General features: G+C 39.4%; 1 protein-coding gene across 4 annotated transcripts in view; it reads left to right on the forward strand.

Moving 5' to 3' along the window:
* Positions 1-2892, forward strand: part of CDKL5 (cyclin dependent kinase like 5) — a 269903-nt gene extending 267011 nt beyond the window's left edge. For all 4 annotated transcript variants that reach the window (XM_075854016.1, XM_075854017.1, XM_075854018.1 and 1 more), the window contains 2 exons: positions 351-470; positions 2267-2892. In XM_075854016.1, the coding sequence (XP_075710131.1) occupies positions 351-470; positions 2267-2650 (504 nt within the window). In that variant the 3' untranslated portion in view covers positions 2651-2892. The remainder of the gene's footprint in view (positions 1-350; positions 471-2266) is intronic.
* The last annotated feature ends 11996 nt before the right edge of the window (positions 2893-14888 follow it).

The raw sequence follows: 14888 nt of genomic DNA on the forward strand, positions 1-14888 counted from the left end.
AGTGTTATTTGCTGGCTTTCTTTGGATCTAGAGACCCCATTGATTCAATCATGATGAAATCCTGTGAAGAATAACTACTAAGTGAACCACTAAAATGTATTGATTCCAAAAGTAATGTTTGGCCTGAATGGCTAAACGCCAGGTTCTCATTCTCCTTGGCCCTCTAAAGGCTTATTTAGTAGAAAAAAAAACATAACCGACATATTCGCCATTATCTTATCAAATGGCAATTCTCGAATTCTATAAGTAAATCTATTCATGTAGAACTGATCCAAAGCGCCACAAACAATGCTGCTGCTTTTGCATTTGTTCCTGTTCATATCTGAACCCTGTATTTTATTGTGACGTAGATGCCTAATACAGATGGTCAAGATCATCTCAACATACAGAAAAGCGCCCACTCATCCAGTCACAAAAGCAACCGGCACAAAGAGTGGCGTCCAGACAAGATGGCAGAAATTCACTCTCATGTAGGTATTTTGTTTTAGACAAGGGTTAAACAGGATACCTTAGTGTTTGATGGGCATACTGTACTGGTGATCGCAGTGTAGTGCCACCAAAAAAAAAAAACCTTTCTAAAAACCCTACAGGCGAATATGACTTACTCTGTTACCTGTAAGAGTAACACCAACATCCTGTCAACACTCTTCAGCTTTCATCGCAAGTGGACTAATAGACTGTCTACCAGCTGTAAAGTGCCAACAGAAGTTAAAGCAGCATATCGCTCAGCTGAGCACTTGTGCAACTTTTTTCAAGAAATTGATGTGTCTCTCCGTACCAGACTGCCACTAATATACACTGCTGACCGGCCTCTATGACATAACCGAAGTTTAATGAAATTACATTGACCCTTTAACTCAATGATTATGTGAAGAAAAGCAGAGGATTTGGAGCTCTGTTTTTTTTTTTTTATACATTACAGTTGGTGACTAAAGTTCCAGTTTCTCTGTGTTTTATCAGTCCAGTGCTATAATAGGGACATTGTCTGGATCCAAATCTCAATCTCAGTATCACCCACCACATCCTAAGGCCTCATTCACACAAGTGTATCCGATTCACGCGCGTGAAAAACGCGCATGCATCGGGTCTGTGTGTGTTGCATTATGCATCAGTGTGTTTTGCGAAGGGCATGCGTTATTCACGCACTCGCAGAGCACATCTTTTTTTATTTTTTATTATTTTCAACTGAATTGATGCGCTAATCACAAACCGCACACGCATGTGCATCCGTGTGCGGTGCGTGGTTTTCACGCACCTATTGACTTCAATGGGCGCGTAGGTGCATGATAACGCACCAATATAGGACATGCAGTGAGTTTCACACAGCGGACTCTTGCTGCGTGACAAATCACGCATGTGTGAATGGCCCCATTGAAATCAATGGGTCCGTGTGCTGTGCGTTGAAACCACGCACAGCACACGGATGTGATTCACACCCGTGTGAATGGGGTCTAACTGTTGCTTATCAAGTGGTGTCATATAATCATACTGTATCTTGAAAACCTGAACCTTGGATCTGAAATTGGCCTTGCACTGACTTCACTTAGGTGCAGTTTCTAAGGGATCCTCCCTTTCTTCGCCAGGGATGTTTGGACTTAACCGGTCGGATCCTCAGGTTGCGATCCTCAAAGTAGTCACCGATTGGTAGCGAGACGGTATAATGGAGGCATTGTCAGGCGTCGGGGCCAGGGTACAAAACCAAAGAGACTACATGGGAGATGACAACTCCAAGGGATAACACCGAAGGCAGATTTGAAAAAAAACAAGCTGGGTCAATCACAGGCTGACTGGAAAGATGCAACAGGCTGGAACGGTGTGCTGATAAGGGCAGCTGATGCTCCAGCAAGGCTCAGGAGACCCTTGCCTGCCTAAATAAGCTGCCAGAATTGATTTAAGCCTGGGTGCCATGGCATCTGAATGGTAAGGCCGCTTACGGTGCTTGCCGAGCGACGGTTCTCATGCTGTACTTGCCGGCCAGACACTGAGTAGCAGTGTTGAAGCGGGGAGCATTATGCAAAAAGTGGGTCAGGATGTAGTCATTGATAGGGTTTCTTATTTAAATCCAGTCAATAGGGTCAGCTCCGATGCAATGCTCACTGGTGGCCTGCAAGTCATCAAAAAATGTTTAAACATTCTTAACACTGTGATTGTTCTTTTGAAGGCACATTGTAAGAGTTGTTTCTCAAGTTCCATGTCTTTTTTAATTTGCTATTTTCTATTACATTCTTGTTCATTTTTGTACCCCTATACCCACTTACTTTTCCAGAGTCAACCATTAAAGTCTCTGTGGAAACTTCTGCACCCATCTTCATCTTCAAATCACTCCGTACCACCAGATCCAAGATTTCAACCTTTACCAAACCAGCCACCTAAAACACCTAACTTTACAGAGACCAGAATACACCCAATGAGTCAGCCTTCCAGCTCTGCCCATCGTCAAGAGCCACAGCCAAAAAGTCGGTCTGGACTGCAGATTCCAGGACAACCAGAACCTCTGTGGCATGTCTCCCCGGTGAATAGAGGAACTAGTGAGGGAGCTCCTTTCCCTGACCAACTGGTCTCCAAGCCTGGCCAGAACGGGATGCCTTTTAACCGGACAAAAAGAACCAGATTGCCAAATTTAAATGACTTAAAAGAGACAGCTCTTTAGTTGACTCGTTTACAGAAGGCAGTGTATACATGAAGTGAGTTCTGGGTGAATGCTAATTTGGTGATGGAGTTTCAAAGGATGTACAAGCAAGTACCTATAGTTATATTGATTATGTGCAATATGCTTGTGTGAGGTTACACTGTGCCGCAAACCCATCTACTAATACTTTTGCTGATTGTCCGGTTACCTGCTACCAGTTTCCTTGTGACATTAGAATGTGCAATAAAAAGATATTGTCAAGATCTCCCCAGTTGTACACAATGAAGAGAATGGCGCCAATATATTTATACGTCACAGACAAATAGCCTTATCCAGGGAAAAAAAATCAATATTTTAAATACCTAATGCTGTAAAAGTGGGTTTATCCAGTAAGAGATTTTTTAAGGAAAGAACACTTCCATATTTGATATTTTTTGTAATATTTATTTGATTATTATCATGAAGGCATATCATTGTTACAATGTCAAGTTATTTTGAGCTGTTTAAAAACATTGTGAAGCCGTACAACAGCTAAAGTAGTTTATATGAAAACTTACAGTATAACATTTATATATTGCATTAAGAGTATTATATATAAAATATAGATATATTATCTGCACACTCAAACATTTGTGTGTGTAGTTTGTTTATATGTTAAATGACTGTCATTTTTATAACTACAAGCATATAGAGAAGAAAGTATTGTTATGATGACAACTCTGCCATATTTTTATACATTTGTGCAGTATTAATGTACTTCTAATAAAAGGGAGTAAACTAGAGATGTCCGTGTGCCTGCAGCAGTGTGAATCTTGTCTGACTACAAGAGCAGGTCTGATGGTTACTTTGGAAAGTAGACCAGTGTTATTGTGATGTTTGCTTAGATTATCTCTGAGAATCTCCACTTATTGAAAGTCAGAATGACCTAACTTAATGAGCGATAATCCTTAATCTCCGCTTCAAAGGCATTTTGCTTTGTCGGTGACAAATGCTCGACAAATATACATTTTTCTTGCCATATTCATGTTGTAGGATGTGGACCAAAGATAATGAATACAATTATTAAATATATCCTGAAAATTTGGTATTTCCAAATATGTTTTCTGCAACTGTAACATTGATGCATTGTCAAATAATGAAACCCACAAATCATTTTATTTCATTATGTCTATCTATCTATCTATCTCTATCTATCTATCTATCTATCTATCTATCTATATCTATCTATCTATCTATCTATCTATCTATCTATCTATCTATCTATCTATCTATCTATCTATCTATCTATCTATCTATCTATCTATCTATCTATCTATCTATCATCTATCTTCCCATCCATTGCAAACCAATTCCCTACGCTTCATAGCATTAGAGATCATATAAGGACCCATTTTGTGTTTGTTTTATGTCTATCTGTCCATCCATAGTCATGTGAAAAAGTAAGGATTTACTGGTATGTTTAGGGTTATTGTCACGTTGCAAGGTCCAAATTCAACTGCCATATTCATGTTGTAGGATGTGGACCAAAGATAATGAATACAATTATTAAATATATCCTGAAAATTTGGTATTTCCAAATATGTTTTCTGCAACTGTAACATTGATGCATTGTCAAATAATGAAACCCACAAATCATTTTATTTCATTATGTCTATCTATCTATCTATCTATCTATCTATCATCTATCTTCCCATCCATTGCAAACCAATTCCCTACGCTTCATAGCATTAGAGATCATATAAGGACCCATTTTGTGTTTGTTTTATGTCTATCTGTCCATCCATAGTCATGTGAAAAAGTAAGGATTTACTGGTATGTTTAGGGTTATTGTCACGTTGCAAGGTCCAAATTCAACTGAGCTTCAATCTTCTGACAGATGGTCTCACATTATCCTCAAGCCCTCTCTGGGGAAAATTAAGAATTCATGGATTTTATGATGTGAGCTGTCCAGGCGCTTTTTACAGCAGAATAGCCCCACACCATAACTTTTCTACCACCACGCTTTAAAGGGGTTTTCTCACGAGGGACATTTATGACATATCCACAGGATATGTCATAAATGTAAGATAGATGCGGGTCCCACCTCTGGAACCTGCACTTATCTCTAGAACAGGGCCCTAAACTCATGCAGTTTGTTTGACATCACTAGTGGTGAGAGTTACCTGTAGGACCTGAGATTCAACTCTGCAGTTCTTTGAGACTTTTTTCAGCATCTTGTTCTCAAGCTGATCTTGCTGGGATGACCGGGCCAGGGCAAATTGGCAGTTGTTAAAACCGCTTCTCTTGTAATTTCACATGTGAGGGAAAGTAATGCGCAAAACTGTTCCGGTCTTCAGGGATAACTGCACAAAGGAAGGTAGGGTCCAGCACTCATCAAATAGATTGGATGGACCCTACCGAAATTTGTGCTATCATCTCTATCTATCTAACTATCTATCTATCTTTCTATCTATCCATTCTCTTTCACCCTTCGAAAGTATTAACCAGCGCAACTAAGCTTTTGAGGTCCATCAAGTCAGTGTGGTATTATACAGGTATTCTCAAAACAAGGCAGGAATAAACCCAAAAAAAATTATAGAATAATTCTAATTAAATATATTCACACAAAATTAGCTACCACGTGAAAACTTGTAGACCTATTTTTATTTATATTTCATAGTGGCCAAGTGCTTAAATGTGTTTTCCAATCCAGTCTCACATGCAGTCACATGACCATATGTTTATCTTCTGCTTGTATGACGTTCCGTACACTGAACACGTTTTTATCTCCCCTCCTCTCTGTAATGTACAGGACGTCACACATCACATGCCTCTTATCTCCACTGTTCCCTGCCTTCCTCCTCACTTCCTTCCTAAGGAGGGATCGTGTTTCACATGCTGGGCAGCAGAGAGTGCAGATTCTGAAAGCAGAACAGCAAAGCTGTGTCGCAGTAGCAGACAGTGAGTGAATACAACACTACCTTATTATACCTTATAATATAGAGGCATGCAGGCAGCTGTAAATAAAGGCAATGCCTGAGAGAGTAGAGCAATCATGGGAACTGTAGCTCTTTACATGATAATTCCGCCCACAGCAAAAGGAAGACAGTGCTGCACAGAGCTAAGCAACATAATAAAAATGATAAATACAACGGCTTCTGAGCTATAGTGGCAGGATCTGGTGAGTATTCAGACACATATAGAAGTACTTTTCTGTGTTTTTCATGAGCTCGGAATACCCCTTTAAAACTCCATCCTTTCCAAAACCTTCAGAAAAGTCTTATAGAACTTTTGTGTTTATTTAAATTATTTTAGATCTTTCTTTTTCAAGTACTTGTTACCACAATGCTCCACAAAATGCAACGCTGTATTATTCAAACACCAAGCTGTGTTACTGACTGGTATTAGTGGAAATAGTGCAGAGAAAACAGGAGGTGAACCAATCAGGTTGCAGCTATCTTTCTAATAGCAGAGATTAGGAAATTAAAGAGGTGATCTACTGTAACTCCTCTACTTTTTCCAACACTAGTTTTCACTTAAATTGTGTGAACTAAGATCGCTCATTGTCCTGAAGAATTCCTCAACTTACACCATTGTTTGTTTTTGTTTTGTTTTTTAATGTTTTTTTTGTTTTTCCAACAGTGTTTTGTATGTATCCTTATATTATCAAAATATCAAAAAGAATAATAAAGATGATATTTCCTTATGTGACACTTAGTTTATGAAGAACTTACCAATGACATTGTAAAGCCTCTTAAGACCAGAGAGTACTTAAAGTAAAATTCCAGTCTTTGGTCTATAATTTTCATACACCCGCATGGCCATGCACACACATACTATTTTAGGGGCTCAGTATGGTCAGTAAGGCCTGAGGCACACATCCGTTCTTGGTCTGTGATATACAGACCGTGTTTGGTTCGTGATATACGGACCATATGTCGGACGTATTTCCCGGACTGACCGCAGTTCAGGGAACTGGGCTCCTAGCATCATAGTTATCTATGATGATAGGACATTTCCTGCCTCTCCGCGAAAATAATGTCCCGTACTTTAGTCACGTTTTCAGTTACATTAGACGAGTTAACTTTAATCTTAAATTAAATAATCATTTTTAATACTTGGTTGTCAATCCTTTACAGTCAATGAGTGCCACAAGTTTGATACCCATAGGAGTTCCACGAAGGTGCTCTCCCAGGCCTCTACTTGTATTTAGTTTCTAGTTGTTTTTGCAGCATTTTCATCTTTAGTTTTGACTTCAGCAAGTATAGTGCATACATGCAGAATTAGCCCTCCTAATAGATACTAAACCAATGTACAGATGTGTCCCTCCTTACCGTCCCTCATATCTCAACATATAGAATCGTGAGATGTGTGGCACAAGATGACCAGCTTTGAAAAACAGCATGATTTTGCGGTATTCTGTCACGAGATGTCTATGCTATAAGTGCCTATGTGTGGCCACCCAGTGGTTGTGATGTGGATGTGCATTTTGTCAAAGGGTTTTACTAGCATGTTGCAATATTGAATTTAATTTGTTTTATGAGAAATTAAAGTCCTTACACAAATTCAAGCAAGGTAAGGGTGGACAAATCTGTAAAGTGAATATCGATCTTTGAATACCAATTTGTTAGGGGTTTTATTTGGTTCCTTTTTACAACTTAATAGGTCCAAAATGTAATACCGATTTTAATTTCAACATGTATGTATGTGCATACTTTTGCTTTTTAATTGGTGTAGTGCAAAAATGTCGCGGGAAACTGATTCTAGAACTCATCCCATGCGTTCCTATGGGAGTAGTTTTGGTATCTAATGCATCACTTATGTCTCCTTCAGACTATGGATGGACGGACTGGTGCATATCTTTATCACCAGTTTTATCCCGGTCAGGCATAAAACCACTGTCCGACACAACTGATATATGTGAACCCAGCCATAGGGTTCAGGGCTCTGTTTTTCTATGACAGAACTCCAAATCCCTTTGTCACAAACTTAGATTTAAATATAAAATTTGACAGATTGCAGCCACCACCAAGTGGAGTTTAGGAGCTCACTTCTTTGATTGAACTCCAAAATAAATCTGTATGCAGTTAGCTCCCCCTAGTGGTGACTACTATAAAGGTACTTATTCAGTGCAGAATTATAGGCCTAATAACATAGTTGTGTTCAAATGTGGACATTTATTTTAAGTGGTAGAAGACAGAGTTTAGAGCAAGGATAAGCAAGCACCCCCACCGATCAGATAATTGATAGAGCTGTGGCGTTTGTCGTCGCTGCAGCCTTTTCACAGTTTACAGCAAGGATAAGCAGGATATTGACCAAATGGGGGGAAAAAACGACTGCTTCAAGGATGAATATCATAACTACTGGGGGAGATTAGAGCTATGGCAAGTAATCTGCAAATATTAAGCAACAAATTGTCATATCAAAAAGAGGATGGATCAGCACTATTGTTACATTTTCATTATGTAAAAACTCAAAAATGAAAGGGCTCAAAGATAAAACTGTACTTGAGAACATAGACTGGAGGATTCCTTTAAGTTTCTACATCTATAAACTGCTAGAAAAACAGTGTTATTTAATAGAAAAATCTCACATATTATTGTCACATGCAGCAAAAAGTTAGATTTTTGAATGACTTTTAATTTCGATTTAAAGAGGTTCTCTCCGGCCATTTTATATTTATGGCCTGTTCTTAGGTTAAGTCATCAATATCAGATTGGTGGGGGTCTGACTACCAGCACCCCCACAGATCAGCTTGATAGGGCCTTTTCACAGTTTACAGTCACTTCGCCGTGCACATTAGTAGCGGCTGTGCCTGGTAAACACTGAAGAGGCCGCAGTAACGAACACTGAGGCCCCTTCAGTTAGATGATCAGCGAGGGTGCCAGGAGTCGGACCCCCACCGATCTATCCAAAGGATAGGCCATCAATATAAAATGCCCGGAGAACCCCTTGAAATGTAGGATATTGAATGTACAGTATGCAAAGATACGATATGTAGTTTGTGCCATCACTGACCTGCAAATGGGTTCCTTTTGTTTCTTGTCAAAAGCTCATTGTGAAGAAAAAATAGAACACCTATATGTGTATACAATTAAATATGTGTGTTTGTGGAAAACTTCACAGAAGTTTCTCAGAGGAAGAATATGACAATGACATATTCAAACCTTGCATAGAATGGAATTAGATCTGAAACCGTCAAATACATTTTAAAAAAGACACCCTACCTGAAATTAGTCACCTTATTTCTGAAATGTAATCTTTATAAAAAATATTTTCTTGCTGCATTGTTCTGTGTGTTTATTTTAAGAACAGATTTTTGTGCTCATTTCTATCTATTTTAATAAAATGGGGCATTTTGGTGCATTCTGTATTCCCCTTGTTTACACCGCAGATGTTAGTTCACATATGCTGGGGAAGTAATATGGAAATAAAGGCATACTGTATTCTATGTGAGTCCTTTTCATGTGTTTTTCTGCCTTTTTATTTAAGGGAGAGTCCTTACTTCTGAACAAGACCATTTTAACACATTGGTGGGCCCAGTACAAATATTTAAAAAGAGTGGTCACCCTTACTGATAGTTTTCAGACCTGCCAACCTTTAAAAAAGAGGAATGATATAACTCCATCCTCCACCGGCTCCAAGGTGCAGCGTCTACTAACCCAGAGTAGTAGATCATGTTGACCCAAAACCCACTGTCCCCTTAGTACTCCCCTTGTTTATTATGTCCTCATATATTTCTATTTTATGCTGTTATGCTTCTAAGTTTGTATATTTAGCAGTTTTCATGGCAGTGTGTAAATACATTAAATGGTGCGTAATAATTAGCAACTAACCTCCGTGTTCCACTTTGACCATCCAAAATGTTGAGCATTTTAATTTCTTGCTCAACCTCCTGAGTCAGTTGCAGCTTTGCAGAGACCTGAAGCGTTAACAATGGGTCCCCCTCCACAGTCACAGCAATATCAACAGTGATACACTTTTTGGACGCAAGACGTATTTAATCTAATGTGACAAATAATTTGGAGTTGCTCGTATATCATAAAAGAAGAGCCTAATCTTATTCCTATAGTGGCAATGATTAGTGTCCAGTAAGGTTAACTAATGATATCATGGCGTAGAATGTACCTCTTTTTGGATATCAATTCTAAAATTAATAGGTTTATACCTAAAAAAAACAACAGTTTTTTTTTTTAGGTATACCTACCTATCTACAGTACTTAGTTCAACCACTTTGTACATTTAGCATAGACCGAAAATGGCAAGGACTATATTCTGCAAGATGCCTGCTGACAGGGTTACACTGCTGATAGTGGTACATTTAGGGTACTTCCACATGTAGCAGAAGAAATTTGGAATAAAATCTACATGTTACATATAGGTTTTGTGGCGGATTCACCACCGATTTCCTTAACTGATGGATCACCCGCCGTGTGTGTGTGTGTGTATATATATATATATATATATATATATATGTGTATATATATATACAGTGGGCGGTCATCAAAGCTCTTACCTGGTTGACAAAATATGACGTGTATGCTCGCCATGAGTGGCAGGATATTCTCGCATCATGACGAGCATACTCGTCATGCTGATCGTGTGCCCCGCTCCAACGGTGGAGATACGAGAAATATCTATTCTCTGCCGATAACTCATGGGATGCCCTGATCAAAGCTCATTGTGGTATTCAAAGAGAAAATGAGAAGGGAGACCCCCCTTTGATCGCATCACAGGGATTCACAAGGTATGAGGAACATACCTTCTATGGGCAGACAGTCCAAGGTCCATTGAAGGACCCGAGGGCTGTCTGACCATATTTCCTGTTGTTAGGGAATACTTACATATGCCCTAACAACTGCCTCTATAGTATCAGTACACAGGCTAATGTACTGGCATATACATATATCCCAGTTAATTATAGCTAAAAAAATCTAAATTACAAATCCCCCTATGGGATTAATAATATATAAATAAAGCTATAATTTAAATTTACTAAAAGATGGCACCAAACGTCTGATACAGCTACGTTGAATAAATAATGTAAACGTTATGAGCCCCAGGATGCAAAGAGAAAAAAATCAAGAAATTGTTCTGGTCTTTAAGAGCTTAAAGCCCGTGCAATAGTAGGTCTACGGCAAAGGCTTTAGCTGGCTGCCCGAGCGATCAGGCAGTTGAGTGTTGAGTGCCCTGCATGGGCGGGTAGAGAATAGTGTTTTTCATCGCTTCTGTCTTCTCCAGAATAGACAAGCCTCTGCCTCCACTGGGCCCGGTGCCCATGTGACTGGTCACATGATCACCGGGATGCTGTTAGTGGGAGATTACTGCTGGGTCTAACTAGACCCATCACAGCCCTAAGGCTGGGTTCAAACCTGCGTTGAACCATACCATTGTTCTGCTCCGTCAGAGGAGCAGAACAAGGGAATAACGGAACCAACGGTTCTGTTGCACAACTGTACCCACCAGTTGCTGACGGAACCCATTGACTTAAATAAGTTCCGTTGCCTTTCCGTCTGGGTGTCCATGATTTTACCGGACACAATAGTGCAGCAAGCTACGCTATTGTCTCCGGTAAACCGTGCCGGATCGGCAACTGATTTTTTTAATTGCAGGATTTCTGCAGCAGACATTCAAGACGAAAAACTACACCACAATTTGGTGCAGTTTTCAGCCGGAATTCTCTGCAGGCAACAGGGTACCTTTACGCAGTGTATCCGTTCTGTGTGAACTTACCCTAACAGGGCTGATTTCCCCAAAAATAAAATCCAAAGAAATGAATGAAGCGCCGTTTGTGCTTGTCCGCATGTGTGACTGGCGCTTTATTCGTTTCTATGGAGCTTCTGGACGCACAAGCCGGACACAAAACTCGGAAGTCCAAGCTTCTCATGGAGCACTTTGAGGGACTTTCGATCGCCTGTTCTCCTTATCGCTGGGGGTCCCAGCGGTCAGACTCCAGCGATCACAGATGTATCCCTTATCCTGTGGACAGGGGATACATGTGTTTTGTGGGTCAACCACTTTAATGTATTGAGTAAAAATTACACTACGCAACTGACTGTTGCAACGATAGGTATTGGGTATACGTTCACTTTAAATTTAAATACTATCACTGCCTGTATGAACGATTAAAAATGTAGTTTTATTATGGTAATCAAACACTTAAAAATGCTAGGTAGCCAAGCAACTATTCAGGCGTTAGCACAACGCATTTGAGGTGCACATAGCTGTGTGTTACCTTTTCTGCACCCCCTTTCTGGTTGTTGTGCTAACGCCTGAATGGTTGTTTCGCTGCCTAGCCTTTTTTTTTAGCGTTTGATTACCATAATAAAACAACATTTTTAATCGTTCATACTGGCAGTGATAGTCTTTAATGTATTTGGTGTATTTTCTGCCAAAGTGAATTATTATAAGACTGGTGTTTGAAATGCCAGTCTTAATATATTTTCCCCCATTGTGTGGATCTAAATCTGCACCCACACATACACAGACATAACTGCTGGTTCAAGTTCGTTAATATGTGGACTGATTTGAATATGCTAAAAATACAGGATTGTATGAAGGGTTATTCCCACCTTATAATGTAATAGCATATCACTAGGATATGCCATAACACTATGATAGGTGGGGAACCAACCTCTGGGCTCTACCAGCCATCCGTTATTCATTTAACTGCAACACCGCTTCATTGCAGCAAGTGAGGCTGTGTTGTATTTTGCTGCACAGTGGGTGGCCAGGAGCGCTGTGCAGGGAAAAACTGTGAAGTAGCATTAACACTTAACTAGTCTGCCGCTCCTTCATGATATTTGTGTATTTGTACTATATTCTTTGAACATTTATGTAGATTTAACTGATTATTTAAAATATGTTTATAAAGCCTCCTACAGCAAAACCAAAACAGAAATTTCCTCGGGGTATTAACCCCTTCCCGCTGCAGCCACTTTTGACCTTCCTGACAGAGCCTCATTTTTCAAATCTGACGTGTCACTTTATGTGGTAATAACTTTGGAATGCTTTTACCTATCCAAGTTATTCTGAGATTGTTTTCTTGAGACACATTGTACTTTTAGTTAGTGGTAAAATTTGATCGATACATTCAGTATTTAATTGTTAAAACCATCAAAAATTTGCGAAAAATTGCAAAAATTCTTTTTCCTAAATTTAAATGTATGTGCTTGTAAGACAGCTATGCCACACAAAATAGTTGCTGATTAACATTTCCCATTTGTCTACTTTATATTGACATCATTTTTTTGAACATCCTTATATTTTTCTAGGACGTTACAAGGCTTAGAACTTTAGCAGAAATTTCTCACATTTTCAAGAGAATTTCAAAAGGCTATTATTACAGGGACTAGTTCAGTTGGGAAAGTGGTTTTGACGGGCCTATACAATACAATCCCCCATAAGTCACCCCATTTTAAAAACTGCACCACTCAAAGTATTAAAAACAGCAATTAGAAAGTTTCTTAACCCTTTAGACGTTTCACAAGAATTAAAGCAAACTGGAGGTAAAATCGACAAATTTTAGTTTGTTTGCACGCCTTCTTGATTAATTATTTATTTATTATTTATGGTACAGAAGGTTTTACCAGAGAAACACAATCAATATTTATTGCCCAGATTCTGCAATTTTTTTCTAAATATCCCACTTGTAGCCCTAGTGTGCTAATGGACTGAAGCACAGGCCTCAGAAGCAAAGGAGCACCTAGAGGATTTGGGCTCTTCTGTTTATTGGAATATATTTTGGGCACCGTGTCAGGTTTGAAAAAAAAGACCCTATTTTAGAAACTACACTCGCAAGGAATTCATCTAGGGGTGTAGTGAGCATTTTGACCCCACAGGTGTTTTCATAGATTTTATTAGAATTTGGACGTGAAAATGATAAACTTTATACCATAAAGGTCAGATTTAGCCCAAAAAAATTAATGTCCACAAGAAATAAAGAAGAAAAAGCCACCTAACATTTCTAAAGAAACTTCTCTGGAGGACGGCAATACCCCATATGCGGGCATTAACTGCTGTTTGTGCACACGGCAAGGACCAGAAGAGAAGGAGTGCTATTTGGCTTTTGTAGCACAGATTTTGCTGGATTGGTTTCTTGACACCATTTCGCTTTTGAAAAACCCCTAAGGTACCAGTACAGTGGAAACTACCCAAAAGTGACTCCATTTACAAAACTACACCCCTTGAAGAATTAATCTAGGGGTGTGGTGAGCATTTTGACCCCACAGGTGTTTCATAGATTTTATTAGAATTGGCCAGTTAGAATAAAATAAAAATCCTTTTTCTTTAATGAGACGTAGATTTAGCTCAACATTTTTAATTTTCTCAACAAATAAAGGAAAAAAAGAACCCCAAAATTTGTAAAGCAATTTCTCCCGAGTACGGCAATACCCCACATGTGGTCATAAACTGCTGTTTGGGCACACGGCAGGGCTTAGAAGGGAAGCTTTGAATTTTGGAGTGCAGATTTTGCTGGATTGGTTTTTGTGTGCTGTCGCATTTACAGAGCCCCTGTGGAACCAAAACAGTGGAAACCTTCCAGAAGTGACCCCATTTTGGAAACTACACCCCCTAAAGTATTCACCTAAGGGTGTAGTGAGCATGTTAACCACGCAGGTATTTTGCAGAAATTAGTGTGCACTCGGTGTTGCAGAGTGAAAATGGGATTTTTTTTACATAGATATGCCAATATGTGGTGCCCAGCTTGTGCCACCATAACAAGACAGCTCTCTAATTATTATGCTGTATTTCCCGGTTTTAGAAACACCCTACATGTGGACCTAATCTTTTACCTGGACATTCAACCAGGCTCAGTAGTGAAATAGTACCATGCGAAGTTGAGGCCTAATTTGGCGACTTATAAAGTTTTGGTTCACAATTGTAGAGGCTCTGGTGTGAAATAATAAAAGAAACCCCTGAGAAGTGACCCAATTGTGGAAACTACACCCCTCAAGGCATTAAGTGGTGTAGTGAGCATTTTCACCCCACAGGTCTTTTCCATAAATAATTGCACTGCGGATGGTACAAGATATGCCATTTCAGTGGAAATATGTTGTGCCCAGTTTGTGCCACTGGAGACACACCCCCCAAAAATTGTTAAAAGGGGTGTCCCGGGTATGGCGATGCCATATATGTGGAAGTAAACAGCTGTTTGAGCACACTGTAGGGCTCAGAAGGGAGGGAGCGCCATTTGGCTTTTGGAGCGTGGATTTTGCTTGATAGTAGTTTTGTTTGGAGTATTACTGGTATTTCAGTTTATAATGTGGGGGTACATGTA

The sequence above is a fragment of the Rhinoderma darwinii genome, chromosome 2 (genome assembly GCF_050947455.1).
Source record: "Rhinoderma darwinii isolate aRhiDar2 chromosome 2, aRhiDar2.hap1, whole genome shotgun sequence".
In the NCBI taxonomy this organism is placed as follows: domain Eukaryota; kingdom Metazoa; phylum Chordata; class Amphibia; order Anura; family Rhinodermatidae; genus Rhinoderma; species Rhinoderma darwinii.